The sequence below is a fragment of the Sphaerodactylus townsendi genome, linkage group LG10 (genome assembly GCF_021028975.2).
Source record: "Sphaerodactylus townsendi isolate TG3544 linkage group LG10, MPM_Stown_v2.3, whole genome shotgun sequence".
Taxonomy (NCBI): Eukaryota; Metazoa; Chordata; class Lepidosauria; order Squamata; family Sphaerodactylidae; genus Sphaerodactylus; species Sphaerodactylus townsendi.
In genome coordinates, this window is record NC_059434.1 from 74409855 (window position 1) to 74430288 (window position 20434).

Below are 20434 nucleotides of genomic sequence, written 5' to 3' on the forward strand. Positions count from 1 at the left end.
TGCACAAGGTTTTGTGTAGTATATACACTTTCTTTCCAATGTGTCACAGTGCCCAGGGACCAGTTGCCAAAGATCTTGCATAAGTGGAAATGCAATCTTGCATAAGTGGAAATGCAATCTTGCATAAGTGGAAATGCGAGTGAGGATGCAGTAAGTTTGACTTAGCACTAGCAGCTGTCACACTCTTCTCACGCTTCTACTTGCATATGAAGGTGTGCTCTGCACAAATGGAAATGTGAAGATTTATGCAACCCATAGAATCCAATTTTCTTCAGTTTGTAAAATATAATGGGTTTTGTTGAACAAAATGGCCCCATTAAGTGTAGAATGAACTGCTAACTGAACAAAGCTGCTAAATGTCTAATTGCATAGCAGAGGAAATTATTATGAACCCTGCTGATTAAAATTAGTCAATTTCTGGTGTGTTATCTGCAATAATTATGCTAATTTTTTCTGGCATTTGAAGACAAGAGAGAACAGGTATCCGTTGAGCTACCTGTTTAAACAATCATTCCAATTTAGCATTAGCCTTTTGCAGTCAGATAAATTTTTAAGAAACACAACGCTGTCTGAATGAAAGAGAATACATTTATAAAGAAAATAGTATAGTTGGGTCGCCTTTGCTGAATGACAAGGTTAGTTAGACGGAATATGCTAACAACAATTAATAGACATTCATGTGTTTATCTGCCAGCCAGAAACTTGACTTTTCTCTTGATTAGCAGAGGAAAGGTATTCTTAAAAGAGAAGGTTGATCCACTTCTCCCTAAATGCAGAGCAACCATTGTATGTGAGTAAATGAGGTTGTGGCCTTTGAATGGGGTATCGTGAACCTGAATGAAAGGTGGGAGGGATATAACCAGACATGGATCCAAAGAGATACATTCTGTGAACCTGAGAGCCTTAGAGATACATACTGTGGTTGTCGGAACAAACAGCAAGTAATTCAGATGATCATGTTTGGCAGTCGGAGACATTGTAGATAAAACAGAGCTAATGGCAGTCAGTACATAAATAGGAGTGGAAATTCATCTTTTATTAAAGGCACGCCGGCAGGAAGTTTCAAGAAAGACCTTTCCTATCTATAGATAGATTGATCTATCGCTCTATTGATAAGATTAAATATAAAAAATTAAAGATTATATTAAAAGTTAAAGCCCACATGCATGACAGAGGACCCGCAAAACATTGTCTTCCCCTGGACGCAAGCAAAAAGCCAGTTGATGGGTAATGGCTGCCCCGTTGCAAACAGGGTGGTGGGTAATAATGCCAAACTTGCCCAGAAACAAAGACTCCCCAGCCAATTCTCTTTGAGGTTGCGGAAACCTTGCGGTGCGTGATAGGTCTTGGTCCAGTCAGCTGGGATGTCGCTGTGTCAAGATGATGTCATTCAAACCATTTCAGTCTGTGCTGTATCAGATGAGGAAGGCACTACAGACAGACAGGCAGGCAGGCAGACAGACAGACAGACAGACAGACAGACAGACAGACAGACAGACAGACAGACAGACAGACATGCATGCATGCATGCATTTACTTCAATACATCACCATGAGAATTGGCCAGATGCAGAAGGTACCTTCACTTGTTACATTCTGGAATATGTGTAAGACAGTTCTCTTTCAAATGGTTGTTGAGTAGAGGGCAAAACTGTTTTGATGTGTCTGGCTGCATTTTTAACCTGTTTGGGGGGGGTTTGGGGTTATATTTGTGATAGAACTTGGATGTTGCTTTCTTGTCCTCATAACTGGTTGTGGTTCTGGTGGCTGCTTTGAATTCGTGGAGATCAGGCTGGATAAGCGTCCTGAGCAATACGTACATACATACATACAACTGTGTATGTACACCAAAAGCCAAAAAGGCACTCCCAAATGACATTCAACTCTCCTAAAACTAGCAAGAGCCCCATGGTACTGAATGGTAAACTGCAATATCCAGGCTCTGTTTATGACCTGAGTTCGATCCCAGTGGAAGTCAGTTTCAGGTACCTGGCTCAAGGTTGACTCAGTCCTGTTTGCTGGGGGTAAAGTGTAGGTGTCTGGGGAAGACAATGGCAACCCACCCCATAAATATAGCCTGCCTAGTAAACATTATGATGTGACATCATCCCATGGGTGAGTACCTCGCTTTGGGGACTACCGATATCTTTGTCCTAAAACTAAAACCTAAAATCTTAAGTGACGGACATTTTGGTATGGATTGGCCCTCGTTATGACTTGGATCCTGAGGGAAATCTCCACTGCCAGAAAGGATTTCTCTCAGCGGAGGGGGACTCCCTCACTATTCCCTTCCACTGCAGCACAAAATGGTCCCTGAAAAGTTGCTGTGGAGGGGATGGGGCAATTGACAAGAATGCCTCAGGTGCAGCATGAGGAGGAGTCAAACGTCTTCATTGGGAAAAGGGAAGTGGCAACATTACTCACACCGTTGGTTGGTAGAAATTTTCAACAGGATCCAACCTCATGTCTCTGTCTCGTGATTCTGAACGCTCTGTGGGAGCTGTTTGACTGAAAGCTCGGTAGGTGACGCCCCATGTAGCATTTTAATGATGCTTTCCCTTCAGTTCACATCTTTAATCATACAAAAAGAAAGTGAATTATACATTGCACAATCCTTTATTTGCAGCTTGGCTTTGTGCTGTTATAAATGCACATCGGGTTCTTGCATTTTTTATTCCTTCCTTCCCAGGAAGATCCTCAAGGGACATGTGCTTTCCCCCTTCCTGTGCCTAGCCTGAGCTCCTTAGAACTATGTGGGTTGCAGTGTGCCCCACTTAAGGCCCTCCCTGGTGACAATTACACCAAGTGCTGTTTCTCATTTCAATTCTCTTTGGGGCCACAGCTCCATGCGGCTGTCAAGCCCGATCGAGCTGGCTGGTTGTCAGAATCTGGAGCACAGGAGCTGGTGCCAAAACTCTTCATCTAAATTAGAGCTCTGAACACCATCAGAAAGGGACATGATCAATCAACTTAGTGAGACTGAGAGCTTATGTGCTGCACATTTTATATGTCAGTTACTGTTATTGCATTGAGTAACCCACAGGTGTCAAACTCGTGGCGCTCCAGATGTTATGGACTACAGTTCCCATCATCCCCTGCCAGCATGATGCTGGCAGGGGGTGATGAGAACTGTAGTCCATAACATCTGGAGGGGCGTGAGTGTGACACCTATGGAGCAACCTGTCTCCAGTTCATGTGAGGCTGGGGGGGGGGGAAGGGGGGCTTCACCTTTCTTTTATACCCAGGCTGGGGTCACTCGGTCAAATTTGTCCAATGTGTGTAGGTCTACCAGTAATTGCTCTCTTTTAAATGGTCTTTCATTGTATCTCAATGTTGTTTAACATCTGTATGTGCCCTATTGCTATGTTGGTCCGAAGCACGCTGTTGTCACCCAGCTGTATCTGATAATGGGAGACTGGCTGGATACCACACTGGTTGTAGTGGTCTGGAGACTGTGGTGAAATGGTTAAAGCAGAGCCAGCTGGAGTTTCATCCATCAAAGAACCTCCCTCCCCCAACTTTAATAACCCCAAAACTTTCTGCTTCTCAGAAAGTGCCTCCACATCTTGATTTTCCTGTATCTGCTTAGAATGATGGGAACCTGCAGCTTCTCTCACGTTCTTTTCAAAAAGATAGAAATGCTGCAGGTTCCAAGACACCTGCTACTATCAGAACAGAATACTGCAGGTTCCAAGACACCTGCTGCTATATACACACTGTTCTTATTCATGGAACTGTACGGTGTATAAAATAGAACACCAGGTGTGAACAGGGAAAACCTGGGCCCAATTCCCTGTTCAGTCAAATTTGTTAATTTATCACATCCTCCCCATTCTTAGAGGAAGGACCATGGATCAGTAGTATGGCATTAACTTTACATTCAGAAGATCCCAGATTCAATCCCCAGGAGTTCAGGTTAAAAGGACCAGGCAGTAGGTGATGCGAAATGCCTCCCCCGGAGTGCCACTGCCAGACCAAGAAGACAATATTGAGCTTGGGTGCTGTGTGGTTTCCGGGCTGTATGGCCGTGTTCTAGCAGCATTCTCTCCTGACGTTTCGCCTGCATCTGTGGTTGGCATCTTCAGAGGATCTTCAGAGGATCTTCAGAAGATCCTCTGAAGATGCCAGCCACAGATGCAGGCGAAACGTCGGGAGAGAATGCTGCTAGAACACGGCCATACAGCCCGGAAACCACACAGCACCCAAGTGATTCCGGCTGTGAAAGCCTTCGACAATACAATATTGAGCTTCCTAGGCCAGTGGTCTAATTTGGTATAAGGTAACTTCACGGTTCCTCTAAGATGGCATACTTATACCCCTTTTACCTTTAGAATAACCCGTGAGGTTTAGAATAACCCGTGAGGCAGAAAGAGAAAGACAGACATTTGCCTAAGCGAATTCAGTACATGGTAGTACAGCAAGTTATTAGCTATACCACATGCCAATCCTTGGCCAGGCCACCTCTCTCAGCTTAACCAGATAAAATGAGATAGTTAGCTCCCAAATATTTATTCTGAGGAGACTAGTAGAGATGGAGATGGTGGTACCCCTGCCATCTTTCATTCCTCTGAAGTTCTGTACAATAGCAACACAGTTGGATCCACAGTTACTGAAACGGAAATAGTCTTTGCAGGTTTGGCAGGTTACAAGAATAGTGCTCATTGTCATGATTTTTCTTCCTGTGGAGGCCTGCAAAGTTGTCAAGGGGTTCAACAGCTCCAGCAATATCAACATTGACTCTCTGGCTTCCAGAGGACCTTTCTGAAAACGCCTTCCAAAAATTAAAAGCAAGTTTCCCTTTGAAGCATTTCTCTTCCTTGTCGCACTTTCTCTGTGGCAAGAAGCTGAGGAGCTGATATCACAATTATTGCTCAGAACTGCTTTCACCACAATAAGCTACGGAGCACTGAAGATGGGGCGAGGAGGGAAGGTTGATGGGGAATAAACAAGCTGTTTTCTGTGTTTATAATCATAGAATGAAGAAGGCTTCCCACAAGAAGGAGTGAGAGACAATACGGACATGCCTGCAGACACTGAAAATGAGGCCTACGAAATGCCTCCTGAGGTAAATCTTTCTTTGACAGCTTCTGGAGGACCATGACAGTCATATACCAGTGATAGGCACATCATGATGAAGCTAGTGTTCAGTGTCCCAAACAATGCGACATGTGATGGAATAGATTCTGTCAGATGCTTCTTCCAGTGTGCCACAGTAGCTTTAAAAGCCCTATCCAACCATGCGCTCTGCAGTCGAGGCTTTGCTATTCCTCTCTGCCTTCTCTTCAGCCTGCTGTGTATAAATCCCCCAGAGGCAGGCAATTCCCAGACTCCTCCAATCTCCTTCCTGCTAAGCCTGGGCTCCCCTGACCCCCTGAGTCCCATCTTTCAATACAGGGCTGACCCCAAATTCCTCTCTTTTAATCTTGCTTCCTCCAGAAGTCTGAAGGATTCCCATTCTGGCTGCCTTCCTGGTCTTTTTCTACCCTTCTTCTCACTGTGCCAAGAGCAGGCAGTATCTCAACTTGCCCTCCAAAATAGCCCTTTTCTTGGTGTGGCTTTGCATCAGCGGCTGCTGCTGTCATTCAGTGGTTCGCTGGTTGTGCCATCTCCCCCAACCTCTGCAACCGCTGAAAAGCTGAGGTAAAATAATTCACCTCTGGGACTTTGTGCTCAAAAAATGTCTTGTTCAAACCGGACTGCTTTTCATTGCGTTAAAGCAATCCATTTTAAACAAGACGTGATGTGAGAGTATAATCCCACGGGTGAATTCTTTCTCCTCAGAAAGCATCAGTTTTAAAACTAAGTTTCTTTCATTTGAAAGTTTTCATCTTCCTCAGAATATAAAAGCTGTTCTCTCTCCCCACGGGTATCTAGCTGGAGGAGAGCAAGAAATCACATTTTGGCTGAATCCAACGTATGTTTTCAACTGAGGAAGACCTTTTAAATGTAATAAATTCGGGGAAATTCGGGAAGCTGCTCAAAATGTGATGAAGCTCAGAAGCAAAGCTGATCAGGCCTACTTGTCAGAGAAACGTGTGTGTGTAAAGTTCAATCAAGTCACAGCCAACTTATGATTACCCTAACAAGGGGCTTTCAAGAGAAGAGACTTCACAGGTTGTTTTCAATTGCATTCTTGATGGTCTCCCTTCCAAGTACTGATTCTCTTCTTAGCTTCCGAGATCAGACGAGATCAGGCTACACCATGCTGCCTTCCCTCCTGCAGAAACCTACATACAGTGAAATATTGAGGTGATTTTGGAAGTTTCTGGAGAATGTCAGGAATTTTGAGAGAAACAACCATTTTTGTTAAGAACTTGTACAGTTTCTGGGAGGAAGATGTTGGCACATATGATACCTCGGAGGATTTCTGCAGTGTTCACTTTGGGAACAAGCCCACACTGGCAAAAGGCTCAGCTGTCTTTTCCACTTCCTCTCTCAAGAATAAATACTAGCTGTTACGACTGTAGGAGGATTTGCTTCTCTTTACCTTCTTGGGTAACCTAACAACAATTGCCAGCTTCATCCATTCCTGGAGATTTGAGAGGGATGCCTAGCAAGGGAGAGTTTGTGTAAGGGAGCGAGCTCAGTGTCGATACGGTCTACCCTCCAAAACTGTCATTTTCTCCAGGTGAACTGATCTTTGTAGTCTGGAGATCAGGTATGATTCTGGGATAACTCCGTAACCCATCCAGGTTATGACAAACCATATCTCCACCTCATCCTTTGCTAAAGTAGCAGGACATCATGGGCCAGATGTCATGTGGACAAGTATGAGAGCCTGGATAGCACATGCAGCCTGCTACATAATAATAGGAAATCAAGTGGTCTGGAGGCGTTTCTCCTGTTCATAGATTTTCTTGAAAGGGCCGAGCATGAATGAGGAAAGGGGTGTGTGATGACCTCTTCATTCCATATTTGAGGCTGAATGAAAAACCTTATGATTCATTCAGCTTTCTGTTCAGCAGCCAGACCCAGCCCTGCTTTCCCTCTCTTCTTTGCCATCAGCTAGTCAAGCTCCTGGCTCTCCCTCCTAGCCAGAGCTGGATTTGTACACAAGCTAAGTAACCTGCAGAGTCCTCAGGCTTTTTGATCCTGTGGGCACTTTTAGAATTCTAATGCAGGGTGGTGGGTGCGACTGCAAAATGGCTGCCAGAGGCTTCATAAACAGCTTCTTTCCACACAAATTCAGCATCAGGGAGCATTTTCCCACTTACCTTCTGCTGCACGCTACTATAGCCAAGTAGCTCGGGGTCCCCTGGCACTCCCCACTACAGGGGCAGCGACAATGCAGCCGCCCTGATGCTGCCGCTGTCGTGCCCCCTCAGCATGCGTCATTCCTGGCGCTCTTCAAAACGGCACCTTTTGATGACCCCGCGCTGTCGTGGGGAAGCCCAGGCGTGTGCCAGAAATGATGCACGCTGAGAGTAGCCCGCAGCATAGGGGGCTCATGGTAAGTGGGGAAACGCTCAGGGTTTTCATGTGATTGCATCAGACCCTAAATCAAGGAACCAAGGAAACACGCTCCTGTTATCCTGGTATGGATTGTGAAAATACTGGTTCTCTTTCCATGCCTTTTTTTTTAAAGCTGTTTGGAATTGTAGATTTTAGTTCTTTCCCTTTGGAAAAAAAATAATCATATTCTTCTTTCTTTATTCAAGAGCCTACAAAGGTATACCTATTCATATTTCAGTACAAAATTGCAGGCTATAATGGAGTATGATTGTCATTGAATTACAGCTGTTTTACAGAACTATTTCCATTTCTAGGTTTAAGCCTGTACCTTTTGCCATCACTAAGAGCAGTTATCCATAGACAGCATTGGATTCAGTCGAGCTTTTTTCCTCAATTTTGCCTAATTCCCCTTCTTAATGCAGTCCCCATTCTACAGGACTTTTGTCAGTGCAGCTCCCACGATCCCCAACGTAGCCCTTTTTCGATATTGAAAGGGGATTGCTCCTTCCTTTTTACACTTTAGAAAAGCTGGTTGGTTTCAACCCATAATTAAGTTTCTTCCCTTGAAGAACAAGAGAAAAAAACAAACAGGTCACTTCCAAGGTCCATTAATCCAGTTCCAGTCTTAAACCAGAAATGCAGTGGTGTCTCCCCAACCTTCCCAGTCACTGAACCTAAAAAACTCTGTGCACCACTAATGTATCACCAATGCTCCAATAGACAGTGTGGTGATGTGCCCTCCAAAGGACATTGGAAGGCACTATGTGTGAAGCATCACCAAGGTATGCGAGAGAGTGTTACTTGCCTGTTCTGACTATCCCGTGTTAAATGTTCTCAGCTTAAGGGAAGAAAAGGAAGATTGGGATTTAACCTTTGTGTTTCTGCTGTTCTCAAAAGAAGGACACTCAAACCTTGGGCTAGTCACAGTTCTTCGGAGCTCTCTCAGCCCCACCTACCTCACAAGGTGTCTGTTGTGGGGAGAGGAAGGGAAAGGAGTTTGTAAGCCACCTTGAGTCTCCTTACAGGCAGTGGCTTATCTGCCTAGGGACAAGGGGTACCCCTTGTGAAAGACCACTCTCCTGGTCACATGGGTGGCGCAAAATCGGCCCCCCACGTGACCAGGAAGTCCTGCTGTCTCGTCGTTTTTGCGTGTCTCGACCCGTCCAAGGCACGCAAAAACAATGAGGCAGCAGGACTTCCTACTGCCTCCAAGCACCTTCAACCTCGCCCTGGACTCCCCCCTCCCTTCCTTTCCCCCGCCAGCTCAGCTCCCATCCGGCAGCTGGCAGTCTCTTCTGACCTCCCCTCCAGGCAGGCCAGAAGAGACTGCAGTCCCGGCCTCAGAGACCTTCTTTTATAAGCACTGAGCCTGGGGGGTGGGGCTTGGGAAGCAGGAAGAAGCATGGGGAGAGAGAGCAGTCCAGCAGGGGGTGCCTGGGGGGCGGGGAGGTGGGCACCTTAGACCTTGCCCATGTCCATGGTGACATGGGCGGGTTGAGGGCAGTGGGGGGTGGAGCCTGGGGCATCAGGGGTGGAGCCTGGGGCAGAGCCTGGGGAGCAACCTGGAGACAATTTGTCTCCGGGCGCCATTTACCCCTGGTATGCCTCTGCTTACAGGAGAGAAAGGTGGGATATAAATCCAAACTCCTCCTCCTCCTCTTCTATCTACCAGGTGGAGCTGCTCCACTGCACAGTCTCCATTTAGATTTTTGGGGACACTCACAGGCACAATCATCTCTCTCTTTCTCTCCATGCCTGCACTTCTTTTTCCCTCAAGGGGTATTACTGGGCAAGTATCCATTATCATTCTTCCACAGAGTCTCGTTGAGCTGCCCACTGGCATATACCCCAGTGGTCTGTGGGATTTGTCAGCTTAAGTGACTGCAAAGTAGTGCCATATCCAGGTTCCCTTCACAACTGCAGCTGTGCAATTTCCAGGCAAGGCTTCAAGGGGATGTTTGGGAAGTTCGTGATTTCCACAGGACCAAATTCTGTAGTTCTAGAGCCTAGACATGTTGGTGAACTGGGTTTTCTTCCGAGACCATTTAAACATGGCCAGGTTGCTGGGAAATCCATTCTGAGCAAGAAAGATCTTGGGTGGGCAGTGATAGATGGATACAGCACCACCACTTTTGAAGATGCTTTTCCACCCGGTGAGGCACTTGACAGCTGAGAAGTTCATCTCACACTCCAAGCCAAAGGAACTTCATCAGCACCTCCCAGATTAGTCATATCTAATTTTGAAGGCAAGGGATGGAATTATTAAGTCCAAAGCCTAATATTAACTAAGACTGTAGTCTGTCTTCCATGGGGATGAACGCTGGAAGATGATCTTCTTTCTCACGATTGACCATTGATGTTCCCTACAGGAAGAGTACCAAGATTATGAACCCGAGGCATGAGCAACCACCCCTTTCCTTCTGTCTTGCTGGTACCTGCTGACAAAGATATCCTGTCCTGTACAAGTGCTGAGTTCCAACGTGCCCCGTCGTAAACTATTTTTTATAGTTTTTAACAGTGTCTTTTGAAGTCTTCCATCAGCAATGATTGGAATATCTGTAACCACATCTGGTTATTGTTTCTGTGAGCCTTCCTTCACTGAAATGAAGGCCCAGATGCCAGACCCATTGTTGTTGTGTGGATATTGTGGCTTCAAGTTTCAACAAGTATGAAAAACAATTATTAAAAAAAAAACACCTAAGTGTCTACCCCTTATTTCTAAAGCTGTACATGTTTTGTTGATAGATTGTTGGTAATTTGCTATTGTTTATGAAACGAGAATTTTTAAATGTTTCCTATGACCATTCTTTTCTGTCCAGGGATGACATATTGTGAAAGTTGTTAATATATTTCTATACATATATACATGTATATAAAGTAATTGAGCATGAACTATGCACCTATACATATTAACTGTGAAATTTTATTTGTTCTGTGACATGTTTTACTATCTGTAAATAATGGTGTCCGCCTGAAAGAAATAAAATGTCATCAATTTAAATGGAGTTTCTAAATTGGTGCTGATTATCTGATCTCCTCTTGTTGTCATTTATTCTCTATCCCTTTGAAAGAAATAGATTGGACTAGTCAGGATATTCAGGGCTGGTAAACATAGTTAGGCCTTAAGGGTTGCTTCTCAAATAAAATAATAGCTAATTGCTTTTCAGAATTCTTCAGTATTTAACATCAAATTAAATTCAACTGGTTGTGGTGGGTTTTCTGGGCTGTGTGGCCGTGGTCTGGTAGATCTTGTTCCTAACGTTTCGCCTGCATCTGTGGCTGGCATCTTCAGAGGTGTATCACAGAGGGAAGTCTGTTACACTCCCTCTGTGATACACCTCTGAAGATGCCAGCCACAGATGCAGCCTGCAGGCGAAACGTTAGGAAGAAGATCTACCAGACCACGGCCACACAGCCTGGAAAACCATTCATCACAACCAATTTAACCTTGCCTTTGTGAATAACCTTCTATAATGCAGTATCATCAATGCACTCAGCAGATACAAAAGGGGTCTCATAATTTAAATGAAATATTGCTGGGGAGCAAACTAAATGAGAGCAAGACCAAAGCTCTGAAAATGCAGTGTCCTGTAGTCTCTGGCCAGTTGACTTAAGAGCAACATCATAATCCATAAGAGCAAGGAATGATGAAGAAAGGCCAATGGAAGCTGCTTTGCCGGGCAATCTTCTTCACCCATTCATTCATTCATTCATTCATTCATTCATTCATTCATTCATTCATTCATTCATTCATTCATTCATTCATTCATTGGGTTTTATATACCGCCCTACCCCCGAAGGGCTCTGGGCGGTGAACAACATAAATAAATAACATACACAATTAAAAGCCCATTAAAATAAACACAGCGGTCAATATCATAAAACGGCGTCAGCAATAAAACCCTTATTTAAAAAACCCTCCCAAAGAGGGGAGGAAGGGTCCCATAGATGGTAAGGGACCCCGAACACAGGAGAATAAAATGGGGGCACTTATCAGCGGCTGGACACTCCAAAAGCCCGGTGGAACAGCTCTGTCTTACAGGTCCTGCAGAACTCGCCAAGATCCCGCAGGGCCCGGACAGCTGGAGTAGTCGTCCTGGCCTAGATAAAATAAAAAGCCTGAACCTCTAGAAAAGATCATTACCTTAAGTCACAGGCTCATGGTTACAAACCATGCTCTGTTAGTAAAGGGGCATTCGCCCGTTTCTAATAGCAGTATGGCATTTGAAACACAATTTGGTACAATTAAAACTGCTCTCAGCAATGTAGCTTGAAATCCATCAAGTTTCGTTTATCCATACTGCTATAGCATAACATAATTGCATCGTTACCTTGGCATTAAACACTTTTAAAGCAGGTGGAATGGAGAATCCTCCCCTGGAAGAATAAGAATGTAAGATAGCTAGTAAGCTGGTAGCGGCTTTCTTAAGAGCAAATTTGCTATGAGTAGACCAGGAGCCTGTATGGTAGAAGATTAAACCCAGATATTGAAAATCCCTTACTTGTTCCAACAAATGGTCATTTAGAGGCCATCGACAGAGAGAAAATTTCTTTTCAAAGACCAAAACAGTAGATTTCAAGTAAGTTAACAAAACGAATGAACGATTTATTTACAGTCATTCACCAGCAAGATACAAAAGGGTTTAATTTACAAGACAGATTAAAACAAATAATAAAATACAGATAAAAAGTAAGTTATTTAACTTGCTGGAATCAAGAAATTTCTTCAATAAGAACAGTAACCAAGGTCTAGTCCAGGACAAAATGGCAGCAGCATCAGCATATAAGAGTATAGGGATCTTCCTGTTACCTAGATGGCCGTTATCATCCAATCAGGTTGCTTCAAGATCATTGTCTAGCTCTGAAATGGGAGCTCCAGGATCAGTGCTCTACTGTGATTCATTAGTACTTCAATTACATTTTATGGGTAGACTAATTTCATGGGCAAAGCAGTGTTAGGGAAGGGAGGGAATGGAGCTTAGCACTTTCCCTCTGTCACAATTTCTCAATCCAAACAGCCCCAGAAGCATAAACAGAAGCTTCCCCAATCAAATTTAGCACATCTAGGGAGTCAGTGTGGTGTGGTGGTTAAGAGCTGTGGTCTCTAATCTGGAGAACTGGGTTTGATTCCCCACTCCTCCTCATGAACAGTGGACTCTTATCTGGTGTACTGGATTTGTTTATATAAATGTGAAGTGTATCCATTTATTTGCCGGGGTTAATTCTTTCTTTCTAAGTTAATATCAGCAAATGCATTCTGAGTTCAAGGCTATTTTGCAATAACAGTCTGGGTGAAGTCTCTATGGTTCATGTACTTTGTGGAAAAACCTGCCCTCAGATGGCCGAAAAGGTGGCTGCCCATAGGCTCTGGTGGTTTCCATGGCAACCCAGTGCGTGTGATTCAGTGCAGGAGTAATGCACTGCATTTTAATGCAGTTCCTCTAGGAATGATAAAGCCTTTTGCTCAGGTAAGCGAAACCAGTTTTTTTTAAATTACATCTAGAACTGTGGAAGCCAGTCTGGGGTAGCAAATACCAGAGTTGGGACATGACCCTTACAAAACCAAAGCCAAGCAAAGATCGCATAAACTCATTTCCAGAGGCTTCCAAATCTGCATGTGTTTCAAGCAATGCGTCTTAAAGAATAATGGATATCTGTGATTGGATTGAAGGAGGAGAAATACTCCCTCCCAAGTCTCTTTGACAACCAAGTGGCAGTACTTTGAGATCTGGGAACCTTCATTTTTTGGTGCCCACCATGCAGATACCCCCCCTCCAATTCCTTTTCCACCCACCCAAATAGTCCAATGAATCCCCAAGGGTCCCCAACATAGTGCCCAGTGATAACCAGGCACCTTCCAACACCTTTTCTGGTGCCCACCAAATGTTTTTAGGAAATCAGTGGGGCCAGGTAGGACTTTTGCCTCATGAGACTTCTGACTGTTGGAGATTGAACTGGTTGTGGAGATTTTTTTTTTAAGTTGCTCTGACAGAAGTTGCCACCACAGCACAAGAATCTGCACCAGGTTACTGACATTAAGCTATGGCGATCATTGGGTGACTGGCCCCACCTCCTGTGGCAGTCATTTCATGGCAGCCATTTTGTTGCACCCAGCCATGTCAGAATTCCAAGTGGGTTTGCAGGCTCAAAAAGGGTAGGAACTCCTGTTCTAGCCCTGAGCACATCAGCATGCGGAGTATGTGCATGAGTGGGGTGGTGTAACCCAGCCTAATTGCTAACTCATCAGTGGGGTACCAGCCCCAGGATGCGCCTGTGCAAAGACTCCCTCCCCGTGATTGGCAACACAGCTTTCCAAATGTTCCTGATCATGATGTGGAAGTAAATTTACACACACACTTGTTCCCCTTGTAGGCACAGTGCTGAGGAGCTGACATAAGAACATAAGAACTAGCCTGCTGGATCAGACCAGAGTCCATCTAGTCCAGCACTCTGCTACTCACAGTGGCCCACCAGGTGCCTTTGGGAGCTCACGTGCAGGATGTGAAAGCAATGGCCTTCTGCTGCTGCTGCTCCTGAGCACCTGGTCTGCTAAGGCATTTGCAATCTCAGATCAAGAAGGATCAAGATTGGCAGCCATAGATCGACTTCTCCTCCATAAATCTGTCCAAGCGCTTTTTAAAGCTATCCAGGTTAGTGGCCATCACCACCTATTCCAAACACCAATCACGCGTTGTGTGAAGAAGTGTTTCCTTTTATTAGTCCTAATTCTTCCCCCCAGCATTTTCAATGTATGCCCCCTGGTTCTAGTATTGTGAGAAAGAGAGAAAAATCTCTCTGTGTCAACATTTTCTACCCCATGCATAATTTTATAGACTTCAATCATATCCCCCCTCAGACGTCTCCTCTCCAAACTAAAGAGTCCCAATGGTCCCATGACAATTGTACGAAGATGAAGGGCAGGAACACTCATGCCTGATCTTCCTCTTTGCGTGTTGACTGAACAAAAGGAGGGTCCTGTGCTCAGGGATCACGTCAAAAAACCTTCATGAGCAAACAATCGTGAAAGTGAATTGAAAGTGCATTCTTCTGCATGTGCGGAAGGGGCCTTAGTACACAATCCCATGCATGCCCCAGGATTATGACTTGCATCGCAGCATGCTTTGAAACATTGCACAGACTCTCAAACTGCCTTTCATTCCTGTCAAGGGCGCAACTAGTTGAGCCTGTTCCTGGTTTGGTATCAACGCAACTGATAGCCCACACATTTCTTCAAGAGTCTTCAGCAAGAGTTAATAATGAATCTTGCCACACATTCCATCTCTGGGGAAGAACGTGTTACTTTCATTTTCTTTTTTTTGACAGCTTTAATTGGCCTTTTAACAGCTCCTAATTAGACATATTGTAAGCATGCATTTGTTCCTGTAAGTCGAGATGTTGTTAATATTCATTGGGATTTTGATGGCCAGCATTGTGGTTAATCTACTGACTGAAGAAGCACAGATGTTGATGTACCAATGGACCCACAGAATTGATGCTAACATTTCTGTACTAGAACTTTCTCTCAAGGTTGGCAGCCGCTCTACAGAGGGTCGAGTGTGGAAGTTAACAGCAAACAGAGACTTCTGGCCGTGCCTCTACTTTTAGGGCCAGCTCCAGGTTAAGGAGGACCCCAAACAGAGAGTATCTGGGGGCCCTTCTCTTCCTCGGACTACCACCAGGACTCTGGTTACACCAGCCTTTCAGCCCCTACTCCTCTTGACAGGAACAGGACTCATCTTTTGAAATGAGTACCACTTGGGAGCTTGGCTTATGTAACTTATAGTTAAGGAGGTTAAGAGCTCATGTATCTAATCTGGAGGAACCGGGTTTGATTCCCCGCTCTGCCGCCTGAGCTGTGGAGGCTTATCTGGGGAATTCAGATTAGCCTGTGCACTCCCACACACACCAGCTGGGTGACTTTGGGCTAGTCACAGCTTCTCGGAGCTCTCTCAGCCCCACCTACCTCACAGGGTGTTTGTTGTGAGCGGGGAAGGGCAAGGAGATTGTAAGCCCCTTTGAGTCTCCTGCAGGAGAGAAAGGGGGGATATAAATCCAAACTCTTCTTCTTCTTCTTATGTAACCTTCAGATTTATGTATCCTTAAATGTTTATTTAAGGGGTATTTTTGATACTGTCCCATACTATATATGACATGGTTCTTATTTAGCCGTTGATTACATTTTTGAAACGTCGATGGGACATATGCTGTTTGATACAAATCCCTACCTGACCATAAAGCTCACAGTATAACCTTGGGACAGACAGTTTGTGTAAGTCTGGCCTACCTCATAGGATTGCTGTGAAGATAAACAGAAAAGAAAACCATGGATGCCATCTTGACCCCTTTGGATGAAGGGCAGGCTTAATGTACTAAGTAAATTGATGATTAATGTCTGCCTATATTCCGAAGATTTCGGAATTCTTCATATTGGTAGACTACTCTCACACTAACCTCAGCTAAGAATGTAGTTTAATGCCCTACACAGAACCCAGTGGAAGCGTGAAAGTCGGTAGTAATTCTTGTCTGCCTTCCTGGGTTATCTTGGTAGCACATCCAAGGGCGGGCAGATTAATCTCTGCTTTGACAATAAACTCAATAAATCCAAGCATGGAAAAGCGTGATGCTATAATATTTCTGTGGTGTTAGGACACTCTTATCTAGATACTTCTAGAGTATGTCTGATTATGCGGCTTCAGACTCACATGATAAAAACGCTCATAAAGAGAAAATCATACAGAGCAAAAGAACAGCATCAGGAACTGATACTGGGCATATATTATCTACTGATACACAGACACCCACGCACATATATCCATATGTATTTGTATTTCCAAGCAACCATTTTAGGAGTCAGGTTCCCTTCCCAAGGAACCATAGAGATCATGCTTCTGTGGTGCAAAGGGATGCGGGAACAGAGCTCTCCTTTACAGAGAATGTTCAGCGGCTGTTCCAAAATTCAGATCCCAGGACATGTGCCTTAACAATTAACGAAGCCAATGTATATTTGCTACTTTGAGATATTTAGATATGCAAACGCATGAAGCCACCTTATCCTGATCCCTGATCCAACAGAAAACTCCAAGGCAAAAGTCATGTGATACCATTTGTTTCGGGTTGCCAGCGTTTATAAAGGGTCCCTCCAGCTGTCTCTTTAATATCAATTTGATCTGCAGCAAATGCCAAGTGATGTTCTTTATCTCGACCATGAAAAGATTCTAATAGGCTGAGAGCAGAGGGGAAATGTGTTAGTTGTTACAGAAACAAAACTGGGGATTAATTTTAAATGATGCATTATGTAAACACTCAAATTGGTGGTGTTTTCCAGTTCGGAGGACAAGAAACCCCTTAAGCAAAGCCCGAAGGGCAGTCATTTTCCAGGCTGATACCTAACATAAAAGTTAATTATCTGATGTGCCATGAATGAGCCATCAAAATGAAAAACGACAGACAGAACATTCATACGGTCACATCATCTCATGAACACAATGGAGATATTATCAGCTGCAAGTCACAAAAAGCCAGAGTAATCATTACACTCTCTCAGTCCCTGAATGTGCTATTTGGGGGAACAACTCACTATGTAAATTAGAGCCACCAAATCAGATGTTCCTTACCTGACCCTCAAACTACAGCCAGGAAAGTCAGGCCAAGGTAACTACAGCTCATACAAAAAAAAAATTGGTCTAATTACTGTTGCAGTTTAGGGAGGGATGCTGATCTCCATGGCGATTGTAACACTTACAGTGGGGACGCCAAACATTAAGCAATAGTTTCAGAAAAGAAATTATGCACATGCATGTGTGAACCAGCTGTATGCTATCTGTGAGGCAGGTAAAGAGATAGCTCCAAGCTTGGCCAGCTGGCTTCATAGGTGAATGGGAATTTGAACCCAGGTCTTCAAGCTCTGAGTCCAGCAATTTAACCGCTACATAATACGGGCTTTCATAGCAGGTACTTTCACATTGCATAGTCAGGGACAAATTCCCATGTACAAATATACATTACAGAAGGATATGCATTTGTATACTTTGCAGCTTTTTGTGATGGATACTTTAAGATACCCTTCATAACTGCATCTAATTCTCAATGTGGCCTCAACACAGAGAAAAGGACTCCGGGAAAGATGAGGATAGGATCGCCTGGAGGAAGAGAAAAGGAAATAATGTTGGAAGGGGAAGGCAGGGGAAAGTGAGGTATTGTGAGGTACATGTATTGTGTGCGTGATCATGAGATACACAGAGATCTTAATGAACGAAAGGGTTCTACCCAAGTCAAAAATATGCATGCAATTCCAGAAATGGAAGTTAGTCTAATTCAGAATACGATGCAGCCTGCTTTGCCCCCAGAAACAACACCAGCAACCAAGCATAACAAGAGGGTTGCCAATTTGCTTGCTCCTGCGCTTTGAAAAGAAATCAGCAAGGGAAAGGTTTTCACAGAATGCAAGCAAGGTTGCAGAGTTTTCACCCAAGCTGTCACTATGTCTTTAATAGCAAAGGGTTGCACAACAAATGGCAAGTGACCCTGTTCAGCGGCATGCCATCGAAAGCTTCGCTGACTGATTTCTGCAAATCAAACTCCCAGTGAACAGCCAGGAAAGTTATTTGTTCTCAATTTTTTTGGCCAGTTGGAGATCTGACATGTTCGACTTGCAACTGCTTCTCACATAATAGAAGAGCACCCAGTGGAGTGGATGGGCAATAGATTCATGATGGGGGGAAAAGAGGAAACCTGTCTTCCTCGCTTAACGAGTATTTAATTGTGGAATTGACTGCCAGTTGCTCATGCACGCAGATGGCTTTAAAAGGCAATTTGAAAAATGTTTGGAGGAGAGGTCTACAGTGGCTACTAGCCATGGTAACTAATGGGAGCCTCCATAGCCAGAGGAAGCAAACCTCTGAATAAAAGTGCTGGAAGGCAACATCACCGAAAGACATTAGCCTCTATGCCAGTTCTTTTTTGGCTGTTTAGGGCAATTGGTTGGCCTGTGTGTGAAACAGGATGCTGGGCTAGATCAGCCACAGGCCGGATCCAGAAGGGGTCTTTTTATCTTGTTGTTGTGGGCTTTCTAGGCTATGTGGCCGTGGTCTGATAGATCTTGCTCCTAACATTTCACTTGCATTTGTGGCTGGCATCTTCAGATGTGTATCACAGAGTGTCCAGTGTGTAACGGCCACACAGCCTGGAAAGCCCACGACAACCAGTTCAGTCCAGCCGCGAAGGCCTTCAACAATACGGGTTCTTCTTAAGTTCACAGCTGATTACTGCATTGCAAACTGTTCTCAGAACAGCAACTGCAGGGGCTGGTTCAGAAGTTGGCGATCCATGGAGGAAAAGAGCAATGTGCTTCATAGGAGTAATTATTATGAATGCATAATTAGGGATAAGAACAACACACTTCATTACAACAATTATAAATAATGAGAGGGAGATAAATGAACTTTCAGATTGTCTCTGACAACTTTTGACTTATTGCACCCAATTCAATAGCTGAAATTCTTCGGGGGCAACGCAGAACGAAAAAGGAGCCCTTTGCAACCCTCCCTCCCCTATAGATGCTCACATTTTATGGCCAGATGGGCATTCTTTACTGCAGACACCTGCTGTTCAGTAGGAGCTCTTAAATAGCTGGATGTTTTTTCTGCTAACTGCACCTGGTGGAGAGCAGCCAAGGTTTTATTGGGAAATGTACTCAGGAAGAAGACTAAACAAGCATTCTGGAAACATTCTGCTTCCTCCGCCAGTCAGCGCTCAGAATTGAGGGTTGCAGACTGGTAGCCCTCGTGGCATTTTTCCAATCCACACTCACGTTCAGCCATTGAGCTCTCTGGTTGTTGCAAAATATTCCAGATCTCATGCAGTTCACACTGGACACCTGCCAGGCTTAACCAACACTCCCCTGAAGCTGTGTTTTATGATGCGTGTCTCTACTACTGTGTACTTTAAAGAAGGAAGAGGTCAAGGGGGGGATCCTTGTGATGAAAATTAGGGGTGCTAACAGGCCTGGGGTTGTTTTCATCTGTTGAACTGTTCAACGGTGTGAGAAGTGTCATGAGAAATCAATAAAATTAACCCAGAAAGACAAGCTTCCTAATTGGAGAATTCTTGATGCATTCCCAAGGAATCCCATCCCAGTGTGGTTGAGAGCAGGTGGACTCTAACCTGGAGTATTGGACTTGATTCCCCACTCCTCTGCATGAAGCCTGCTGGGTGACTGTGGGCTAGTTGCAGTTCTCTCAGGTCTCTCTCAGTTCCACCTACCTCACAAGGTGTCTGTTGTGGGGAGAGGAAGGGAAGGAGTTTATAAGCCCCCTTGGAACTCCTTACGGTTGAGAAAAGTGGAATATAAATCCAAACTCTTCTTTTATTTCAGGTTCTTAAGATCATCGCTGGAAGACCTGTGCTTCACATTATATTATATATATATGTTTGTTTATTTTAGAGAAGGGACACAGCTTTAAATAATCTCTTGGGGAAAAGACTATCAGAGTATTGCCTCTTTTTTCTGGATAAAGTGCTGTCTCTTTAACAGCTCCATCATACAAAACTCAAAGATCCAGTAAAAAGTACTGGTAAGAATGTGGAGGTAGAATCTGGGAGACCTGTATTCAGATCCCCACTCTGCCATGGAAGCTTGTTGAATGACCTAGGGCTGTCTACCTACCCCGCTGGATTGTTGTTGTAAGGACCAAACAGAAGAGTGAATATTGCAAACTGCTTAGAATACTATTGGTGAGGAAAGTGTAGTTCACCTGCCCCTGTACACTCATTTCAACAAAACCATTAATCCCTAAAGTATTTCAGAATATTTATTTGTTGATGCTATTTATAGTCTGCCTTTGTCACTGGTACTCAAGGTGGAACAGTTGTATTCTAATTCTGGAGTCAGGATGAATCTAAGGTAGGACTCAAACATTATTGAATATTGCGCTATTGTAATCATTTCATTCCTGGAATTATTTCCAGAAAATTCAGGAGGAGAA

The 20434-nt window shown here is 44.2% G+C and overlaps 1 protein-coding gene across 1 annotated transcript in view; it reads left to right on the forward strand.

The window, feature by feature from the left end:
- The window catches only part of SNCA (synuclein alpha), a 69287-nt gene extending 58804 nt beyond the window's left edge, over positions 1 to 10483 (forward strand). Inside the window, exons 6-7 of the mRNA XM_048510197.1 lie at positions 4975 to 5064; positions 9821 to 10483. Coding sequence (XP_048366154.1) covers positions 4975 to 5064; positions 9821 to 9853 — 123 coding nt within the window. The 3' untranslated portion in view covers positions 9854 to 10483. The remainder of the gene's footprint in view (positions 1 to 4974; positions 5065 to 9820) is intronic.
- Positions 10484 to 20434: the final 9951 nt, after the last annotated feature.